At 44.2% G+C, this 20,124-nt stretch overlaps 1 protein-coding gene across 2 annotated transcripts in view; it reads left to right on the forward strand.

Moving 5' to 3' along the window:
* MAP3K20 (mitogen-activated protein kinase kinase kinase 20) overlaps window positions 1-20,124 on the forward strand; it is a 169,089-nt gene that overhangs the window by 134,641 nt on the left and 14,324 nt on the right. For both annotated transcript variants that reach the window (XM_026492542.4, XM_026492541.4), the window contains exons 12-16: window positions 682-726; window positions 2,546-2,576; window positions 2,675-2,814; window positions 7,142-7,204; window positions 8,162-8,254. In XM_026492542.4, coding sequence (XP_026348327.2) covers window positions 682-726; window positions 2,546-2,576; window positions 2,675-2,814; window positions 7,142-7,204; window positions 8,162-8,254 — 372 coding nt within the window. The remainder of the gene's footprint in view (window positions 1-681; window positions 727-2,545; window positions 2,577-2,674; window positions 2,815-7,141; window positions 7,205-8,161; window positions 8,255-20,124) is intronic.

Raw genomic sequence — 20,124 nt, forward strand, 5'->3', positions numbered from 1 at the left:
GAGTAGCTCTCTGGCTTTGAAAATGATGCAGGCCAAAGTTCTGTAAAGTCATCTTTCGTGTCTATACCTGATAGGGAAGTTAGGTGAGTTTTCCCTCACAGCAAACTCTGCAACTTGGGTTACTTGGGACAGAGTCCCATTTCACTTGTCCTTCATCCGTGGGTCCTAATATTTGGTTAATGCGAGTGAGTCATTTGGTTAAACACTTAGAAATTCTCCCGTAAAAAGAAGCATATAAGTCATCGGATTACCAAAGGGTTGCTTTGGAATTTTCCTTAATAACCACATGATCCTCATGTTGACTGGGAATTCCAAGGGAGGCTCTGGTATGTGGCAAACGTCAGAAACTCCTTGACTGCCAAGCCCCGTTGCGGGAGGTGTGTGTGCCAAGTACCAAGAGAGGACAATCTCAAGATCTCTGGTCCCGTTGCCACAGCTCACCAAGTGCAAGGAATTGTTCCAGAGAAGCTGGTGCCGGTGGTTGGCTTCTGCGGGCACAATGCCTGGAGCACTGAGAAATTCCCCATAAGGTCAGGAGAGGTGCTTTCCATTCAACCTAACCTCTAGGAAGAACCAAGTCAGAGCAGCAGCCAAAGCCTAACATGGGAAGACAAGGGATAAACCAAAAAGACAATGATAATATTGCTTTTGTTTTTCACTGCATTCGTATTTCCCATGCAGCTGCTGCCCTCCTTTGAGATTGGCTCGTGGACTGAAGACGACGTGGTAAGCTGGCTTCTGTGAACGCCTCGTTTGGCCCAGACAGGTGGTTCAGACATTTATCCACAAGTTACAAATGCAGCCAGAGGGGTCTGGGCCTTAGGAAAGTCTAACTAGGAGAAGTTGACAAATTCCTTGTTTTTCTATTTTTAATGCAGTAATGACTTAAAATAAGGCCTCACGAGCAAAGCAACTATCTCTTCAAATCTTACAAGAGGATTCCACCTCCCTATTTGCTCTGAAAGGTATTCCAGAATACTATTGTGAATACCAATGACAACCTTAAAGGAGCGATCCAGGATATCAAATGAACATATGTGGAAAAAAATTGGTCTTAAATTTTCCTAAAATACCAGGGATGGACTTGAATCACAGCGGAGAAAGATCTGGTAAAGGCAATGCTAGCTGGGATCCTGCCGAACTGGGTTTCCTTCCTACCTCAGGCCTGTTTGAAAGTGACAGGCTCCTCTTTACCCTGGCCTTCCCAAGGAGGAACGGCCACGAGCTCCCAGACATTCTCTGCAGCTGGAGCCAGCGGATGAGGACAGATGATTTCAGTCCAAAGGAAGTTCTATACCTTACACTTGGGTAGAAACCCTAAGGGGCAAATCCTTCTTAGCCTGTTGCATCTCTCTGTTTCTTTAGTGAAAGGTCCAGAGAATTCTTGATCAGAGGCCTCAGGGGCTTATGCCTGTCCAGGTCCACTTTATATGCTCAAGGTATCATTGTAGGAAAAACAGCTGGAATGCCAGCGTTAGTAAGCCCCCACCCCAGGGAACAGACCAGACGCCACAGCGTACAAACTCACTGCTAGAAACTCTTGGGAAGCTCTGTTTACCTAACTCAACCTGGTTTCTGGACTCGGGCATTTCTCTCCCTGCCTACTGTATTCTGGTGAAGTAACACTGCTTTCAACGTTAGCTAACTTTGGTTTATCGTATAAGGTGAGAAAACTTGCCACCACTTGCCTCCACTTCTTCCCATTCATTGGGCCTCCTTGACTGTAAAGGTCTCCCCAGCCCTGCTTAACAAGGAAAAAGAACCTAGGATCTCCTTTATTCATGGGCCTGGATAGAATCTCTTTATGCCCAGCTACAAAGTTGGCCCATCTCATTTGAGAAATTTTTTTAAAAGCACTGAGCTCTAACAGTTATTTTTAGTCTTTGCTCTGAGGTCGAGGGGTTTTCAAGCCATGTAAATAAAATCCCAGGGTCAAGGGCTCCCCAGAGAATTGCTGGGACTGGGTCTGGCCTCCCTTCTATCTATATGAGAGGCTACCAGTAAACATGTGCCAAGTAAAATTCAAGGACTGAGGGTCACTGGGTCCAACTTCATTCTATACAGGAAACTCCGAGCTTTAACTTCTCGTGGGTCACATAGCTACTTCCTGACCAGGTCTAGGGCCTAGAACACAGGGCACATTCTGCCCACTCTTTTGTCCACAGCTCTGTAGTCCCTGTTCCTCATACAATTCCTGAGGAAACCAGTACCGCTCAGCAACCCCGGGGACCACCGGCACATAAAGAGAAAAATATTCTAAGTAAGAACCTTCTTGAAGCATTTTTAAAAACTCCCAAATAAGGAGGAAAACCAACATTCCCTTAAGTGTCCCAAGACTTCCACATGGAGGGATATCTCCTACTTGGAAGCTTAAAGTTTTAAAACCATAAACAGAATGTCTTTCATTTTACCTTTGTGGTTGAGTCAGAAAATTACAGTGCAAAATTACAGACATTTTAATCTATCGAAAAGTGTGTTTTACTGTGAAGTCCAGCCACTGACGACATGTGAATCTTCAAAACCATGTATGTCCTCTCTTTCACAGTATTTTTGGGTTCAGCAGCTCGTCAGAAAAGGCAAGTGGAATAACTTAACCTTCTTAATTCATGCAGTTAACTTTGCTCTGGACAGGATTCCATCTAATGTTGTTCTGCCTTCTAATCCCTTCCTTCAGGGGACTCTTCAACAGAGATGAGCATATACGCAAGCTTGTTTAAGGAAAACAACATTACAGGAAAGCGACTGCTTCTTCTGGAGGAAGAAGACCTGAAAGACATGGGCATCGTCTCCAAGGGGCACATCATTCACCTGAAGGTACCTCAGAGATGGAGGACGTTTGGGCCACGGTCTCTACTGAGCACCTGCCTTGTAGCAGACCCCGTGTCAGAGCTGAGGATACACACACGAATGCATGGCTGTTCCAGTCCTGAAATACTTCCACACCAGCTGATAATCAGCTGCCGTCCCCATGGGACCCCTACTCCCTCTCACAGTCCAAGAGCAGAAGGGTTAGCGCCCGGCACAGCGGAAGTCACCTAGATACACCTGATATCACTCCGTGGCCTCAGGCAGCCTCCCATCTAGCAGAGAAGAGAGGTGCTAATCATGCAAGAGTGGTCAGATGACAGCTGCAGGAGATGCCACACAGGGGAAGTGAGGGTGGGTGCGGAAAGTCTTCCGCAGAGACGTTAAGGAGAGCAGAAGGACAGCGGGCATGAGCCGGGTGAAGGGGACCTGGAAACATGGCTGTGTGGTGCCCGCAGAACCGCCATCCACCCGGGAGGAAAGGAGGCGACTTCGTGTGAGGCCGGAGAGGCTGGGGATCCCCTGGGCATCCCTAAGGGTGCTGCACCTGCCCATGGACTGAGCGAAAGTTAAGCCACCAGAGCACCCCACATCGTGGGGACATGACTTCAGTTCACAGTGTCTGTAATTCTGACCTGGAACTGACACGACCACCGGGGATTTCATCCTTCATTTGCTCAGGAAATGCCACCACGTCCCCTCACGCTGAAGTCCTGAACAGTTGCAAAGCTAAACCTGTTTTTGTTGCCGTGGCTTCCCCCGCCCCCCGTAGTTTAGCAACCAGATCTATCTGTTTTGTCTTGTTCTTTAGTTACTCAAACCAAGTAATTCCTGGCATCTCTGTGGACGTTGTTATTAGTCAGAGGTCTGTTTCAAGAGAGATCTTAGGATAAAATCACTTTGTTCCCCGAACCTCTTCAACCCCAGTGTGGGTGGATGGAGTGGGCACAGGTTAGAAAGAAGAGAAATCAAAGGAGGAAATGTAGAAAAAGCAGCTTCTTAGCCAAATCCACATCTCACCAAGTCTCTACCAACATACCAACTCCTTTTGCCTTTACTTCCGTTAGAGCCACCAATGTGGCCTTTCTAAAGAATTCCCCTCTGAGGTCCAAACAGAACCCATCTACCTCTGTTCTGTGGGCCCTGGGCCCATGCAAGGAATATCCTTACAGCCCCTCAGCACCTGCTGGATGACGGCTTAGCCTTAACCTCACTACCTTTTCCCTCTTAGGCTATGGGTAGGAAACCTCATGCATAAACATACATCTCAAAGGCTGGCAAGTAATTTAATCTTGAACTCTGGGTGTGGGCACGTCCACCTTGCAAAGCTAAGCTGGCTTCGATGGGCTGCAGTAGGAAAAATTATTTTCTGTAGTGCAGAGAAGTTTCAGGGTTCCAACAGAGCAATGTGGTAAATCTTGTCCTGTTTGGCAGAAGACAAGATGCTCCCATGTCCCCTTCCCCTCTGCTGTCTTCGATAAAGGACCCGACATTCCTTAAGGAGCTGTTACAAAACCATAGTGATTTAAATATTCCGAGCTGGCCTAGGACAAAGTGCCCTCTCCGTGCTGGGTGGTATCATTAGGGCAAGCACTGTCCAAACTTAGTATTGTTCAGCAAAATCAGAGAATGCCTACAAACTGCAAGACTGGGCCTGTGCACATACAGAGAAGAATCCCGCCCTTGAGTGTACGTCCCAGAGAAGAGAGAAAACATGTACATACAATTCTCATAAGAGTTTTGGCAGTTGGGAGCAAAGGAACTATTCTCTACCTCTGTTTGGGAGGGGCTGTGGGGGGCGGTGAGAGGGAAAACTTCCTGGAGTGGGCTGGACCCTTGAGCTGGATCTTGGAGAAGGGCAGAATTTGAAATGTAGACAGGAGCAGGAAAGGCAAAAACATGAATCCAGACAGAATAAGGAGTTAAGAGAGAAAGAAACAGAAGAGAGTGTAAAGGAACAGAAAAAACGGGTCCGATGCAAGGAGCAAGAGGTGGCTCTGTCTGATGGAAGCCTTGGGAGGGGGGTAGGCCTCAAGCCACAGAAGCGGAGGGGACGCAAGGCCAGACCCTGGACAGCTCAGGGCTCCAGGCCAGGGGCCTGGAGTTGGACCAGCTATGAGGAGTACTGGAAGTTTTGAGAATTGGTATGTTTAAAACTTTGTTTCTGCAAGTTGTGGATTAGAAAGGAGAGGCTGGGTTTTGAAAGACCAGTTCAGAGGTTATGATACAAAGTAATAAGGCCTAGCTAGTGTCATGAAAATGTGAATAGAGAAGGGAAGGATTCCAGGGGAAGCGATCTGTTTGCAGGTTCAAGAAGGAAAGTATAGTGAACCCACACCACAACAGGGAGTAACCTCAATACCACCATGTGGGGTGAAAGAGACCACGCACGAAATGTCACATACTGTAGGATGCCATTTACATGAAATATCCAGAAAACAGGTAAATCCACTGAGATAGAAGACAGATTAGTGGTTGTCAGGGACTGGGTGGAGGAAGGAATGAGCAGTGACTATGAGTGGGCACAGGGTCCCCAAATGTTTTGGAACTAGACAGAAGTAGTGGCTGCACAGCATGGCGAAGATACGAAATGCTACTGGTTCAGCACACTTTAAAACGATTAATTTCATGGTAGTGAATTTCACCTCAATAAAGAAATAAAAAGAAGGAAAGTACAGCTGCATGTACACACCTGACCACGAACAGTCTTCCAGCTGGGAAGCCTTCTCTATTGGATGGCCCGTGTGCCTTCAAGAAGGATGCGTGTGGCAAGGAGAGGTCAAGGAGCCTGGGCAGGAAGAAAAGGGGGACGCCCACCCAGGAAATAGGACAAGGAGGAGAGAATGGTGTCACAGGCGCCAAAGGTTGAAAAGCTTTACAAAAATTAGACTCTTCTAATGCTGCAGAGAAGCCAAGAAACGCATAGAGAAAAAGTGCTCCTTGGAAGAGCTAGTTGGGATGGCGTCAGTGCAGTGTCCTCTACTCATGAAGCAGAGTGTCTGCCTTGAGCTCCAAAAGAAGGAGCATGCCAGTTATCTGTGGGGGGACCCGCGCCTGCCCTGAAACTCACGGATGAGAACGCGTATACGCACGAAGACAGCTCCCAGAGAGGGGAGTCTCGAGCCAGCTGTATGGCCCGTCCACCTAACTGCCCAAACCGTGGCTACGTTACTGGCCTCTCGGGGGGCTTGGCCAACGTGTGACACTCCCTCAAACTCAGCCGGGTCGTGGGTATTTCTTATAACAAATAAGCTTATTTGACAGAGAAGGATTAAGGGGAAACTATGACGGAAGCTTGCTTTGGGAGATCCTGTACACATTCATGGGGATATGAGGATAATTAATGCTTTGAGCTGGGCCTCTGGGGAGAGGACACCAGGTGAATACCTGCAGACTAGAGGAGCCCTCCTGGTACCTGTCAGACACACACACACACACCCGATGGTGAGAATGTGCTCTCCATTCTCTGCTCTTTCACTAAGGAAAGCATAGTCATTTCTTTCTCAGAGAGACTCTCAGCCCATAAATGGTAGGTCATGAAAGTGAGCAGTCCTTCTGCCTACCCTTTTGCCAGGCGGTTGCCCCTTTCAGGCCGTCTCAGCATCCTTCTCCCCGTGCCCAGAAGCCTTCATGTGGAGGCCCGTGTGGAAGGAATAGGGCTGACTATCCGTAAGTGTTCATTACATTGTCAAGTGTCAACAGCTTTCATTTCACTTTGAAAAATGCATCTAATTTTTCTCACATTGGCACTTTTTTTTTTACTCTCTACATGATGTGTTCAGTTCACAGAAAAGCTGGATTATACCTGATGAGTATAAAAAAATCATAATTTAAATTGTCCTCCTTTCCTTTAAGAGTTCTTTGTGCTTCATTGGGGGAGGGAGTGTTGGACACATACCCATAGAAGAGCCCTTACAATGCAGTAAACCCTCGAGCGAGAGTTCAGGCTCGGTGAAAGTCTCTGGTGATATATTCATATTCTTTGTTGTTTTTCCCACAGTTACTCAGGGCGACAACTGCATTCTGTACACGAGAACATTAACTTGTCACTAGTATACTCCACCAGGGTGTGAAGAATGGTTTTATTTATGGTGTAGTCTGAGATTTAACATCTTTAAAATATCTTCCTGTTCCATTAAATAATTACAAACTACCTATAATAGTTTGAACAATCAGTTTTATTCTCCATAGATGGTGGATAGTAACATCCCCAAGATATTTTATGGGCGACATAAATAAAGAATGCTTTTATATGTGCACAATAATTTTAATCCCCTCTCGGCACTATCGGATCATTAATAAAGTCATGTTATTGTGTTTTTTTTTTTTTTTGCAGTCAGCCATTGAGAAATTAACCCATGATTACCTAAACTTGTTTCACTTCCCACCACTAATTAAGGTAAGTAAGGTTTTTTCTTACCGAGAATGTGCTATTTTATTGATCTATGCACCTGCCACATCCACACCTAAATTTGCCAATGTCGGGAACCGTTGTTTGAAGTGAAATTTAATCATTATCTGTCTAACAAAAGGCCCTTTGAGTAAAGCTTAGGATGTGCATAAATTGAACATGCTTGATTCCTGCAGGTTGAAATATTAACAATATATTCGTGATAAGAACAACACATGTCACCTTAGTGACTAGGGGATCTAAGTATTAACACTGTAGGTTAGTACAGTGGCCTCCCACCTGTCCCAGAGACCTTTGCCCCACACATAAGTCACTAAAGGAATTCACACGCTAGGGCTCTGGATTATCTATCACTAGCCTTGTGGGGAGGTGGGAGGTTTATTGTTTGAATAATATGTTAGTATATTTGACGTCTTATTTTGAATATAGTCTAAAGGTATATGGCATATTTTATTACACAGTTAGTAGATGTTTGCAGTTAATACACAGAACTCTTCTCGTTCACTATGGTTCTCCATCTCTACGCTCCTGAAGGCTCATTCTGTTCTCTGCTTGGCCCTTCATCCTCATCTGCTCTAGCAAGCACGCCGCTCCTCTCTGGGAATAGCTTGCAAACATCCCGAGCGTTATGAATGTCTCCTAGTGTGCACCTTCATGTGCTGAGTGCATTTCTAGGGTAAAACTAACCTTGTAAGACGGTGACACTCGATCTGTAGCGTGAGATAGATCATGTGGAAATGTTCTCAAAGGCTTAAGGTGTCATTTCTCTTACTTTAAGTAATTGTAATTTGGAGCTCAATCCAAAATAACCAAACGTGAATCAGTAGGTTAGAATGGAAACGCTAATGCTGAGAAATCATCTCTTTCATATGAGAAGTGAAAAAGCAAAAACACAACGTATTTGAATAAATCTAGAATAAATGGGGCTTGGTTTTTATGTTTTAGGACTCAGTAGATGAACCTAAAGAAAATGAGGAAAAAATTGTGAACCTTGAACTTGTGTTTGGTTTTCACTTGAAACCAGGAACCGGCCCACAGGTAACTCATATTTTAAATCCTTTGGATAAATGTCAATCTAATTTACTCTTTTTCTCTCTTGGAAGTCTCTGGTTTCATACACCTTCCTCCTGCTCCCAACCAGCCCATAACACAATTCTGAGTAAATTGATGGGCTTCATAAAACAGAATTTGGCTGAAAAGCTGCCAACCTATGTAATCCAGTCTTCTCGCTCTTGTTCAGCTGAAGAGTCCTGTGTGAGGCCACCCAAACCATCAAGGAAACTCACAGCAAAGCTTGGGGTGGGGTGGGGGGTCGGGGCCTATCTGAGTAATTGTTCATGTGGCTGGGCTTCGAGCATCTCATCTTCCTGGTTCTGTTTTCGAATACTGAGAGTAAAACGACACCGAGAGCAGAACCGTACAATATGGAAACCCAAATTATCAGCTCGAAATAGGACGGCAGGGCATTTGACCAACACTCGCTTGGTCAGGCTTTGGCTTCATGTTAACTTCAGAGTACAGCACAGTTATCTGACCTCGGAGGCAGGTTTACGTTCCCTTGGATTACCGTAAACAGCTAGTCATGACGATACCTTCTACTCACTGACCACTTACTATGTCCCAGGCGTCCAGTACTGAGGTGTAGATGCGACTCCCCCCTGTTACAAGTGAGGGACCCGAGGCTCTGTAGAGTCAATGACTCACCCCAGGATGACTGGGCTTGCAAGCAGCAGAATAAGGATTTGAACACAGGCTTCTGGGACCGCAGAACCAAGCTCTTCTGCACCACCTGTACCTTTCCTTCGAGGCAGACAAGAGACCTTGTGCGAACAACTCCTTATAAGCCCTAGCCAGTTGCTACGGTCGGGCTAGTGTAAGCGCAGCTGGCCCCCGGGCCCGCCACCGATCACACCTCGCTTATCCCAGGCCTTTCCTGAGACCAGTGTTTGGAGTAACTGGAAATTGTTCGGAGGGGTTGAGGGTCACCCAGGGCTTCAAAAGATACACTTTCTAGACACCTGACAGGGCGTCCTGCCTGCACCTGCAGGTCTGCTGGGGCTTCCACTGAATGGAGACCTTCACCTCCCTTGTTTCCCACAGAAGCTGGTTGAGTGAAAGTGGCTCTGACTCCAGGTTTCTTGTATATGGACACTTCCCTTTCTTTCCACGAGTGGGTCACTGTCTGTCTGTTCCTGTTGTTAGAAGCAGCTACAGAAAGTGGGGCAGGAGGGTCAGATCCTCTGTCTCCACCAACAACCAGGCACCCTTCTCACCCTGAGATTCTGTAGCTGTGGGCATTCCCACGTACACATGATGGTCAACAAATTACATATTTTAACCTGTCTTCTTTGAGGTCCTAGACTCCAAGGCACTTAGTAGTCTCTGTTTAAACCATTTTATGGCTTGTAGGTAGTAAAAGAGGGAAAAACTTTCTTGAGAGAGACTTGCCAAAAGTAGTCTCAACCAAGAAAATAATTTCCAGTTAACAAATGACTTGTTAATGTGGAAAACGAAAAAATCCATCTTTTTTAAAAAACTTGGATGATTTCATGATATTTGAGACCAACAGTGGTCTGTTTTGGGCCATAGCTGTGTAGGCTTCTTGAGCCACAGGTGTTCACAAGGCCTACAGTCACTGCGGCTGGTGACAGTCAGCTGACCCTAGGTCAGGCCTACAGAGTCATAATTTCAACCCCACGTTCAGTGGACATTTACAGAGACCTGGCTCTGTGCGAGACGACCAGAATACAACATCACAACTATAGTCTCCAGCTGGCAAGGAGCCCACCACTGATTGGAAGAGGCGAGATCGATGAATGGCTATAGTACAGAGTGATTTTCTTTTTAACATCATCGTGCACATCATGCAGTGGGGGCACACTGTGTGCACTGAAGGCAGATGCAGAAATGGGTCAGAGAGGGTCTTAAGGTCTTTTTGGTAGAAGTGAGGCTTCAACTAAAATTTTACAACCATTAGGAATTATTTGATGGGAGAAGACATGGAAGGCAAAAGGAATAGCACATGCAAAAACTCAGAAGCCCCAAGCCACGAACACACAAGGACTCTCCTTTGGGTTAGTTCCTATGGGATCTCACAGCTCACCTCGAGCAGCTCCGCCTCTGGACTTAGCATGAAGCGGGTAGACTGGTGTGGTGAGAGTTAAGGCCAGTACAGTGGCTGGCAACCTGTACGAGAGCTATCCGAAGTGCTAAACCAAGGAGTTCAAAGAGTTTTAAGCAGAGAGTAGATGGGATCAGATTTCTGTTTTTAAAAGATCTCTTAGAAGCACAGGGGAGGATGAACTGGAAAGGACCAGGCTAACGTGAGAAAGACTGGGAGCGGGAAATGCAGACAACCCGGTTAAAGGGGACGAGGAGAGAGGTGATGATGACAGTGCCATGTAAGTGCCAAGAGTCCAAGGACTCTGAGACGGAACTGACCAGACTGGGTCACCCGCAGGAAATGGGGTGGGGGAGGGGGAGGAGCCAGGATGGTGTCGAGGAGCTGGACAGACGATGTTATAATGTAACAGATAAAAGTGAAATATACAAAGTGGATGTAATGGCACAGTGCTAAAAGTCGAAAGAAGTCACTGGGGTGGATGAGGTCAACCAGGAAAAGCTTTTTTGGAAGGGGTGGATTTTGAAATGAGGCTTGAAGAGGTTCATGGTCATTTGCAAATAATTTCCTGAATATAATATTTAAAGCTTATGCTTAGAGTACTTCTTTCTAAAGAGCTCAGGTTATTTCATAAATATCATCTCATTTATCCCCCTGGCATTTCTGTGAGATGCATAAGGTACAGTGTTGTCATCACTGATCAGGACATAAGAGCAAGAGGAAATGTGTGAGCAGCCTTAGGTGAGGCGAGGACAGAGCTCCGACTAGAAATTACATCTTTATCCTTACCTTCTTCTTAAACATGGGCTAGCTCTCATACCTGATCCAAGATATTTAAGCCATCTGTAAATTTTCATCAGATTAATCCTAGAATAAATTACTGTCCAGTTCTAAACCTACATACCCCAGCATTATGAAATATTTTCCCAAAAATGTGCTTTGAATTGAAATTCCAATTCCCCACATGAAAACCTTGTTACCTTGACCTTTAAAGGTACAACCCAAGGAAAAAAAGATATCCTCAAAATCCCAACTAACTGAGTTCTCATAAACCCATCTTCACAGAAAAAGTGAAGCCTTTCTGTGACTAGAATAAGTTACAAGAGGACACTGGCGCTTTGCAAGTTCTCTCCAAACCTGGGTTTGCATGGCAGGGAGATCGGCTTGACCGTTTGTTTCGCCTTTTCTTTTACAAATAAAACAAAAGATGCGTTCTAGTTACAGCCACTGGGAAGAATATAGGACAGTGACTTTATCATGAAAATAGCTACATTTTCCCATTGCATCTGAGAAGGCCCACCAGCTCAACGACCACTTGAAACTGGTATGTTGTTTCAGCAACTGGCCTACTAGGAGGAGAGAAAGAAAATATGACCTTGGACACAAATATACAAATACATGAAGAGGAAAAAGCCTTTTGTTGAAAGACTGTCAGCCTTTTGTTCTAAGAATTCAGATACAATTCTTTTTCTTAGCCTCATTTTACAACCAGATGGATTTTGGCACAAAAGTGAGGTTGATTTGTTCAACTGAGGAAAACCTTTCACATTTGAGTGTCTATATGCCGGATAGAGTGGCCAAGTGCCACTACATGCCACCTTGCTGTGATCCGTCTTCCTGCTGCACCCTCTGGAGAGCAGGACCTCAGCAGGCAAAAGCCCCATACATACTTTGAGAATTCTCACACAAACAAAGTAGGCTTTTTTTCTTTCTTTTGTGAGACAAACTGGCAGGGAAAATATGATCAGACCAAAGGTTTCACTGGCAATTTAAATTAACAGTAAGTGAGAATGGGTTCTACTCATGTATATCACCCATTTCTAAAGAGTAAATTATTAATTTAAATAATGCTATATGTTGAGGCAATCCTGAAGTTTTAACAGTGGAACTGGCAGAAATGGGGTCTTTCTCAACTCAAAATTTTCCTGTGCTCAGGCTTGAAATGCTTGATAATTATTATTATTTCATACCTCTGCCAGACAGTGTGGTAAGTGCTTTACAAACATTTTTCTCATGTAATTGTTACAAGCTGCCATCCCAGGGAGTGTCATCCCTATACTGTGTCCAGGAGGAACTGAGGAAGGGAGAGAGAAAATTCCCTATCCAGAGGCCCCACCTAGTTAGGGGCAGATCAAGTCCAAGGACTCAACCACTTGTCATAATCCCCTTTCTGGAAAGTATCATCATCCCCCCAAATAGGCATATTGGTAATAAAAAGATAATTTGGGGGACACTTAATACTAAATTACCACTTTTTATTTTGTGTGGGAAATGCCTTGCATTTTGTAATCTAAGGCCTTCGACTTCACACAAAAGGAAAAAGGCTTCCAGAATCTCAGATAGCTCCATGCACCACACACACACACACACACACCCGCCCCCGGGGTGGCGACCACCCTTTTTTACTGACATATTCAACTCCATAGAGTTTATTATTATATCTCCTATAAACTCGCCAGTCAACAATATTGATTCTCAAATTGCCAAGGAATAAACTATCAAATCACCCAGCAGTTTTCTCCCCAAGAAACTTTCTGAGACTGTGTCATAAAAATTCAAAAGCAGGGTTAGGAAGGAACTACCTGGGGAATCATGCATTCCTGTGCGCGCTGGACAGTCACCGACTTTGCCCCTTGTGGCCCAAGTCCTTCCTCTCCCCAGGGAGGCGCGGAAACCTACGGGTCTAAGCTGAAAGCTGAACGCCCCGACAGTCAGGGGACAGGCCTGGGAAACACCCCCGTGTCTCCAGCGGACCCTGAAAGACAGGCGCCTGGACTCTGGTACTTCCTACCAGAGGGCCATCGCTTCTGATTTTCTTTTGAGAGGAATTCTGAAAGAGCAAGTGAATGGGAAAGAGAAAGTAAGAGGAGCATCTTGAAGGTGTGGAAGGGGAACAAGGGCCCCCATCAGAGCGGAAGGCTTTACCGGGCGGCGCTGTCCCCCGGGCTCCCTCTGCGCGGGCCACACGCAGCCTGGCCCCCACGCCTCTCCAGAAGCAATTCGGTCCGTAGTTCTGCACCTCTGGTCGTTTCACCGAGAGGTTAGAAGCAGGTTTAGAAGCCCTGCGTTATTGCAAATACTTCCCACCTACTATCGTGCTTTTAGGTCTTTATTAGTGGATTGTGTATAAAATGTTGCGTTTAATAAACTTAATTGAATCTCCAGGCCCTTTCTCAGAGTACTGTAAATATCAAAAACTGTCAAATATGGCTTTTTTCCCCCTCTATTGTGTAATTTTTATAAGTGTACAGATAAACATGAATAAAATAACAGGGCACAAAGAAAAGGATTTTGTAAGGAAGTAAAAGCCAACACTTTTTGTAAATTTCACAACAGCTACAAGCAGTGCTTTACATTGATATATCTTGCATTTATTACAAATGTGGTGTAAGGAAGTTTATTTCCCATGATCAACTATTTTTCAGGGGGAAAAAATATATGTACACATACACGTTGGTGTGCCTGAGTGTATGAGCCTTCAGTGGCAGAGTTCTAGAAGAAATACAACTTTTAATGGACCTGGAAGCAGCAAATGCAGCTCAGAATCTGACTGCACGAGTTGCTGCGATTCCTAATCACAATGGGGCTCTACTTCCCCAAACGGGTCAAGCCACCGCCTACAGAACCAGAGCAGAGACGCTCAGCACATACTTGCTGACAGACTGGTAGTCACATGTAGAAACGGCACACCAGAAAATGTCTCACAATGGGAGAAAACAGCCCTGACCTGCGGTGTTTGCAGATCTCTATGGTAGAAATATTTTCACCCTGGCCAATTTCGAGTTACCAATCTGATGCCGCTGAACTTGAAGCTGGGAAGAGGTATGAGCCACCAGCACGTGACGGCAGTTCCAGCACACCACTGGATCACTCGTGGTCTTCTTAAGACCCTGAATTTAAGATAGGGAACAGCAAGGAAGTCTACATGATAAAACACAGGTCTGACTATGTGACAAACACGTTACTGTTGGTGTCTAGCTGTAACAATATGTGTAATCAGCTCACGGAGAAGTCCAGTTTCCTAGTGAAGCCGGAGTTGGCTCAGACTTCCTTCGGATGCCACTGGCTGATATAGATACACTGACCGTATGTATGGATCAAAAATTAGGATTTGAGTTTGTAAAGAGTAAGAACAGACTTAATGGAGACAGAGAAACAAAATTTCAATTTGTGATTGTTTAAAATGTTCCAACAGTCATAGTTGTTGACTCCATGATGACAGGCACAGTTGATCCTAAGAGAGGACATCTTTGCTTTTAGGAGCAGATTTTCAAAGCCACTGAGGATCACTGCACAGAGAAGATCTTGATAACTCACAATAACTTGTGTTTCCGGAACCAAAAATTAGGTATTGAGAATAATTAACTATAATAGGGACTGATTATTTGCAATCAAATTAAAATCACTGCATCAGAAAAACAAAGATGTATGACAACTCTATCAGTCCTGGACATCACTGGTAAACAGTGCCTACTAACTAGGCCAGCGTTGTGGCATTGTTTTTTTTTTTTCCAAAATCGTAATTGTTGGCATCACCTCTGAAGTCATGGGAAGGGAGGAGAATTTAGCAAACTGTTTTAATATTTTTGAGTGTCCTGGATAAAAGTCAATTTGCAGCCCAGTGGCCAGCATTTAAAAAAAGTTTACACAGTAATTAGGTAAGCTAGAACACCTTCTATATTGGTTAAGAAACTCAGTCTTAAGAATAGATTCTTAATTATTCAAAAATCAATAGCAAGACTGTTTTTTTCCCAAGATGAATACCTAGTACCTTCCAATTCTAAATAGAATTTAAAAACCCCCAAAAAACCCTAAAACGAGAAAGCCCTTTCCAAACATGGCAGCTAACATCCAAACCATTTCAGGTAGTCAAGTGTGTCACGCATCATATGAAAGTATGTCTCCATTGATTTCTTTTCCTTTATTTTAACAGCATCCCTAAAGTCCCTTTTTCATACATAACTCCAATAACAAGCCCCCAAAAGGCAATATAACAACCTTATCTCTACTGGTGTCTAGTTGGCACCAATCTGCCCTGACCTTAGACACAAGCCATTGTTAAGGGTATAACGCATTTACATATTTTGCAATAAAACATCAGTTATTTGCATTACTGTGTCAAGTTTTATTTGATTCTTTCACCTAAAAATGACTCATTTTCCTTTCTTGTATTTTAAAAACCAACTACTCTAAGCTTGTTTGAGAATAATCAAAAATTGCCCATTTAGCTAGAAGTCATTTTCTTTTCAAAAGGCAAATGTTATTTAATCTTTCAGCTGTTCATTGTGCCATCATAAATACTTTCTTTTCAGCACAGTTGTGGGGACTGAAATGAGCCCGCTAATTGCCTCCCATTCCGACTGACATGTGGTGGTTTAGTGGAAAGAGAACACAGCGGGGAGAAGGAAATAGAAGGCTGAGAAAATGAGAGCTAATTATTTTCACTGCCTCATGTCAGGCTCTGTGTCAGCCTTGTTTTTACAAACTGGAAGGTTGAGCACTAAATAAAACAAACCGGCGTCATGTTTTTATATACTGGCAGTGTCATGGAAGCAGCTGCACATCTCAAAGACAATATAATGCCTGCGTTCGCATGGACACCATCTGACAGACACTGTGAGCCACGGCTAATGAGGACATCACAGTGGTGCCAAGTGAAAGGTGCTGAATTATGTATGATTCTTCATCAGTACAGCAATAGTCCTGTACATCATTATGAGACATTGTTTTGCTGAAGAGATTAAAACATTCTTAGTTCCAGACCCTGCAACCTATACGCGCTGAAAGAGGTTATTAATGGAATTTTTAGGGAGAGCTTCTTGTAGGTTTCTTTTTGGTTGAAAAACACATCTCGTGGGACAAAGCCGCGATGGGTCATGACACCGTATAGATAAAGAAGAGAAGCAAATTAACCGTACTTGCATTATCTTCTTTTTAAAGGCAGCATAATAAAATAGAGAGTAGCGGGCTTATCCATAATGATAAATAACCCAGGTGCTATCACGGGATGTTCCGCTCTCCTGCCTTTAAAACAGCAGGTTTCAGCAGCTGAGCTACATAATAGCAACGCACGGAAAGGAGCCTTCGGAGGCCTAAATCATCAACATCTTACTACTTTTAATACCAGCATGACCAACAGTTCCACCGCATTTTTTATTTCATCTTACGCTACTTCTTACATTTTCCGACACAGTCACCTGCTAGGAGACTGTTTCCCTTTCTCCCCTCTTGAATCTTAAAAAGTTTATTCCGACTTCTGTTTTATATTTTAAAATGTTTCCTCCATACAGGCCTAAGGTGGAGGGACCTCTTTGCTAGAATCCTGAGCAATCTCTGGTGATATTTCTTTTTCTCCATCTGTGGGGGGCAGGGGAGACGGAAGGGGGAAGACAGAGATGGGATTTTAAAACTCAATGTCTTTACCATTAGACTAGGCATGCCCAGGACCTAAATTCCGGCCCCGGCGCAGCTAAGTGAACTTGACGCAAATCTCTGCATTTTTCTGAGCCTCAGTCTACTCATCTGTAAAATGGAGATAGGGCTATCTGCAACAGGGTAAGGCTGGAAGGATTAAGTAACATGGACAAATCTCAAAACCACCATGCCGAGTGAAAGAAGCCAAACAAATACAAGTGCTTACTGTCAAGTTCCAATTTGGTCAGGTTCTGGAGCGGGCAAAATGAATCTATGGTGATAGAAATGGGAAGAGTGGGCACCTCCACTTGTGCGGGGAGCATCCGCTGGGAAGGGACATGAGGAAACTTTCTAGGGTAGTGGGAATATCTAGTTAGTTTGGGTGGTTACGCTGGTGCATAGAGTTGTCAAAATTCATCAACTGGTACACTTAAAAATCTGAGCATTTTATTGTTTGCAAAGTATATACCACCTCAATAAAAAATATATCAAAATTTTTTTTGTTTGTAATCTGCAGGTAGAAGTGATCTCTAGGAGCCTGAAAGTCTAATGTGGGGTCTGTTTCCCTCTGAAATATCCTGAATAATCTTGGCCCTAGATTCTTTAAGGTTTATCTATAGTGTTCATATTTGTAAGAGAGAGTGAGCAACCGATTGATTGTTGTCCCTGAACTGCCTAGAACTTGAAACAATATTTAAAGTTAATTTCTGTGCTATCTTCAATCCCTTTTTCTAATAGCAAAATTTACCTCTATATGGATCATTTCTTTGTACTCCCTCCCTTCCTTCCATCTTTTTTTTTTGGGGGGGGTGGGAGGGAGAAGGGATGTCTATGTTTGGCATCACTTGTACTAGCTTGGAACTCCAAAGAATTTTAAACAGCTTGCAAAGAATGTAATAGTGATTTCTCACAAAGAGATACTTAAACTAGCATTAACTGAGTGTTGTTTAGGGTTTTATCTTCACAGTGTTAAGAGTTTCTGTTTTACTTGGCCAGTAATCTTAATTCAGAAAATTTTTTAACAAAATTGGCAATGCAGAAGTGGTGCAAATGGAATGCTTTCTCCTCCTCCATTAACCACACTTGCTTCTAAAATTATCCAGGTATTTCAGCAGCTGCTCAGATAAATAGTACATATCCTGGGCACCCAACAGCACTGTCATTCTTTTCATCAGTTTCAAATGCAAAAACTCCCCTCTTCCCTACAAAATTCCATTCATTTCTCGTAGATTTGCACCGAGAGGCAGATGATCCAGTTAGTGGAAAGGTTTGGATAGCCCTTTTTTGCTACTCAAAGCAAAGAACATCCCAGGGCCCAGCACTGCTCCTGCACCAGTGCCTTTTTCCTACTGATTAGTAGTAGCATTCCCTCGAAATGTGCACCAAGATACAAATTTGAAGAGTGAGAACGTTCTCTTGGGAGGGAATCTAGCTATGAAATAAAACAATCCACGGTAGTCGGACCTGTCCCCACGATCCGCTTGTGCAACTAGATGGGAGCAGGTTGTTTCTGGTTTGGAGAGTGGAAGTCATGCCTAGCTACACAGCCTGAGCCAGGGCTGGAGGAGAGTGTTGGTGATTCCAAATACTGGCCAGATAAATCAAGGAAAGGAGCAGACAGACAGACAGACAGTGGAATGGCAGCATCTGCACTTTTAATGAGGATCTTTTTCAATAACGGTGGCGGGGAAATATGCTATGTTGGGCTTATTAGAGACTGAGCATTTCAGTCTCTGCCATGGAGACTTACAAAGGAATTCACCAAGATAATCTGGACGGTTTGTTGACTCTGCAAGACAGAACTCCTCTGTGCTGTAATTCTTAGCTTTGTACCCATAACAAGGAAAAGTTCAGGACGCAGAAAAGACTGAGGGTTTGGAAACCTGCTCGTTATAGCAGCCAAGAGACCATCCAGCATCAAGCCTGAACTCCACCACTTGCTGTCTATGTGATCTTGCTCAAATTACCTCATCTCTCTATGCTTCAGTTTCCTCGGTAAGACAGGGCTCTTGGGCTGTCAATCACCTCTCATAGCCATTTCCTCCAGACATCCACTGGTGCCCATTGGTAGGGCTGCATTAGGATCTGTGGAAGCAGGAAAGGGCGGAACTGGTGCTTATATAATCCATCTGTGTCGGAAGATACAAGTTTCTTCCCTCTTCTATTTATTTCATATGACCAGTCCTTGTTATGTTGCCACTGGCCACACCTTTTTTTGCAACACTGATACGTTCCTTGGCACCAGACTTATTCAGTATCCTCTGGATCCCCAAACTCCTGCCCAAGTAAGATGCTCTGACCCAGCCCGCCTGCTCTGGCTGGATCCCTTTTCTAAATACGCTGTACCGTCCTGCCTGTCAAAGCGCACTCAACTTCTGGCCAAGTCCCAATCTTAGATGGTTACTGGACGGTGGGCTGGCTAGTCTGATAAACTCACTGGAGCTGTGCTGGGGACTAATATTGCAACAATAATTATAATTGCTCCTTTGCAAGCTCCTCATTTGGCTCTGGCACTGTGCTGAGTACTTTATTTACATTATCTCATTTCATCCTCACACAACACAATAACCCACTTGTGAATAAAAAACACAGAGATTCAAACAGGTGGTATATTGGCTAAGGGTGGGGGGAGTGACAAAACTGGGATTCAAGCTCAGGGAGTTGGACTTTAACTGTCCTCTTTTCACGTCATGCCCTGCTACTCCTCCAGTAACGGCTTAATGTATTTTCCTTTTCGATATTATTTGTATCTTAATTATCATCGACACTTTAAACCAAACGAGAAAGGAACGGGGCCATTTCAGACTGCCAGGGGTGAAATGGTTTTGGAAAAGGAGTCCACTGAGACTCCCGTGGGCTCTGAGAATACAGAGTTGTCTGCTTTTGATTTCTGTCTGTCAGGATTTGAGAGTTGTTCTCGAGACGTCCACAGTGACTCTTGAATGTTTCCGATTCAAAAATCAATACCCATGTTTCTGTCACTCACATCAGGCCAAAATCAATAGTTCACCCTGGTAAAAGTGAATGGTTTTTAAATCCAAGCCCACATTCCCACTACCCGGTCTCTACCAAGAAACGGAAAAGGTAGCAATTTTGCATGTAAGACTGTAAATTAGGCTCATAAATATGCACAGTTGTTACTTTTAGTGATGTTATTGATGATTTAGTTCACCTTACTGTTATGAAAACCTTTTCAATGATCGATTGGTCAAGAACTCATTACATGGCATCCTGTCTCAGTTGGGTCCTGTGGAATTCAATACCTTGTTTAAATCCTGGTAGCTGTGAGCAACGCTCATTGACAATTTAATGACTCGATGTGTAGTAAAAATGCCAGGAGTACCTGAGGGTAATAAGAAATTGAGCAGAATTT

This window comes from Ursus arctos, unplaced genomic scaffold, assembly GCF_023065955.2.
Source record: "Ursus arctos isolate Adak ecotype North America unplaced genomic scaffold, UrsArc2.0 scaffold_1, whole genome shotgun sequence".
NCBI classification, from domain to species: domain Eukaryota; kingdom Metazoa; phylum Chordata; class Mammalia; order Carnivora; family Ursidae; genus Ursus; species Ursus arctos.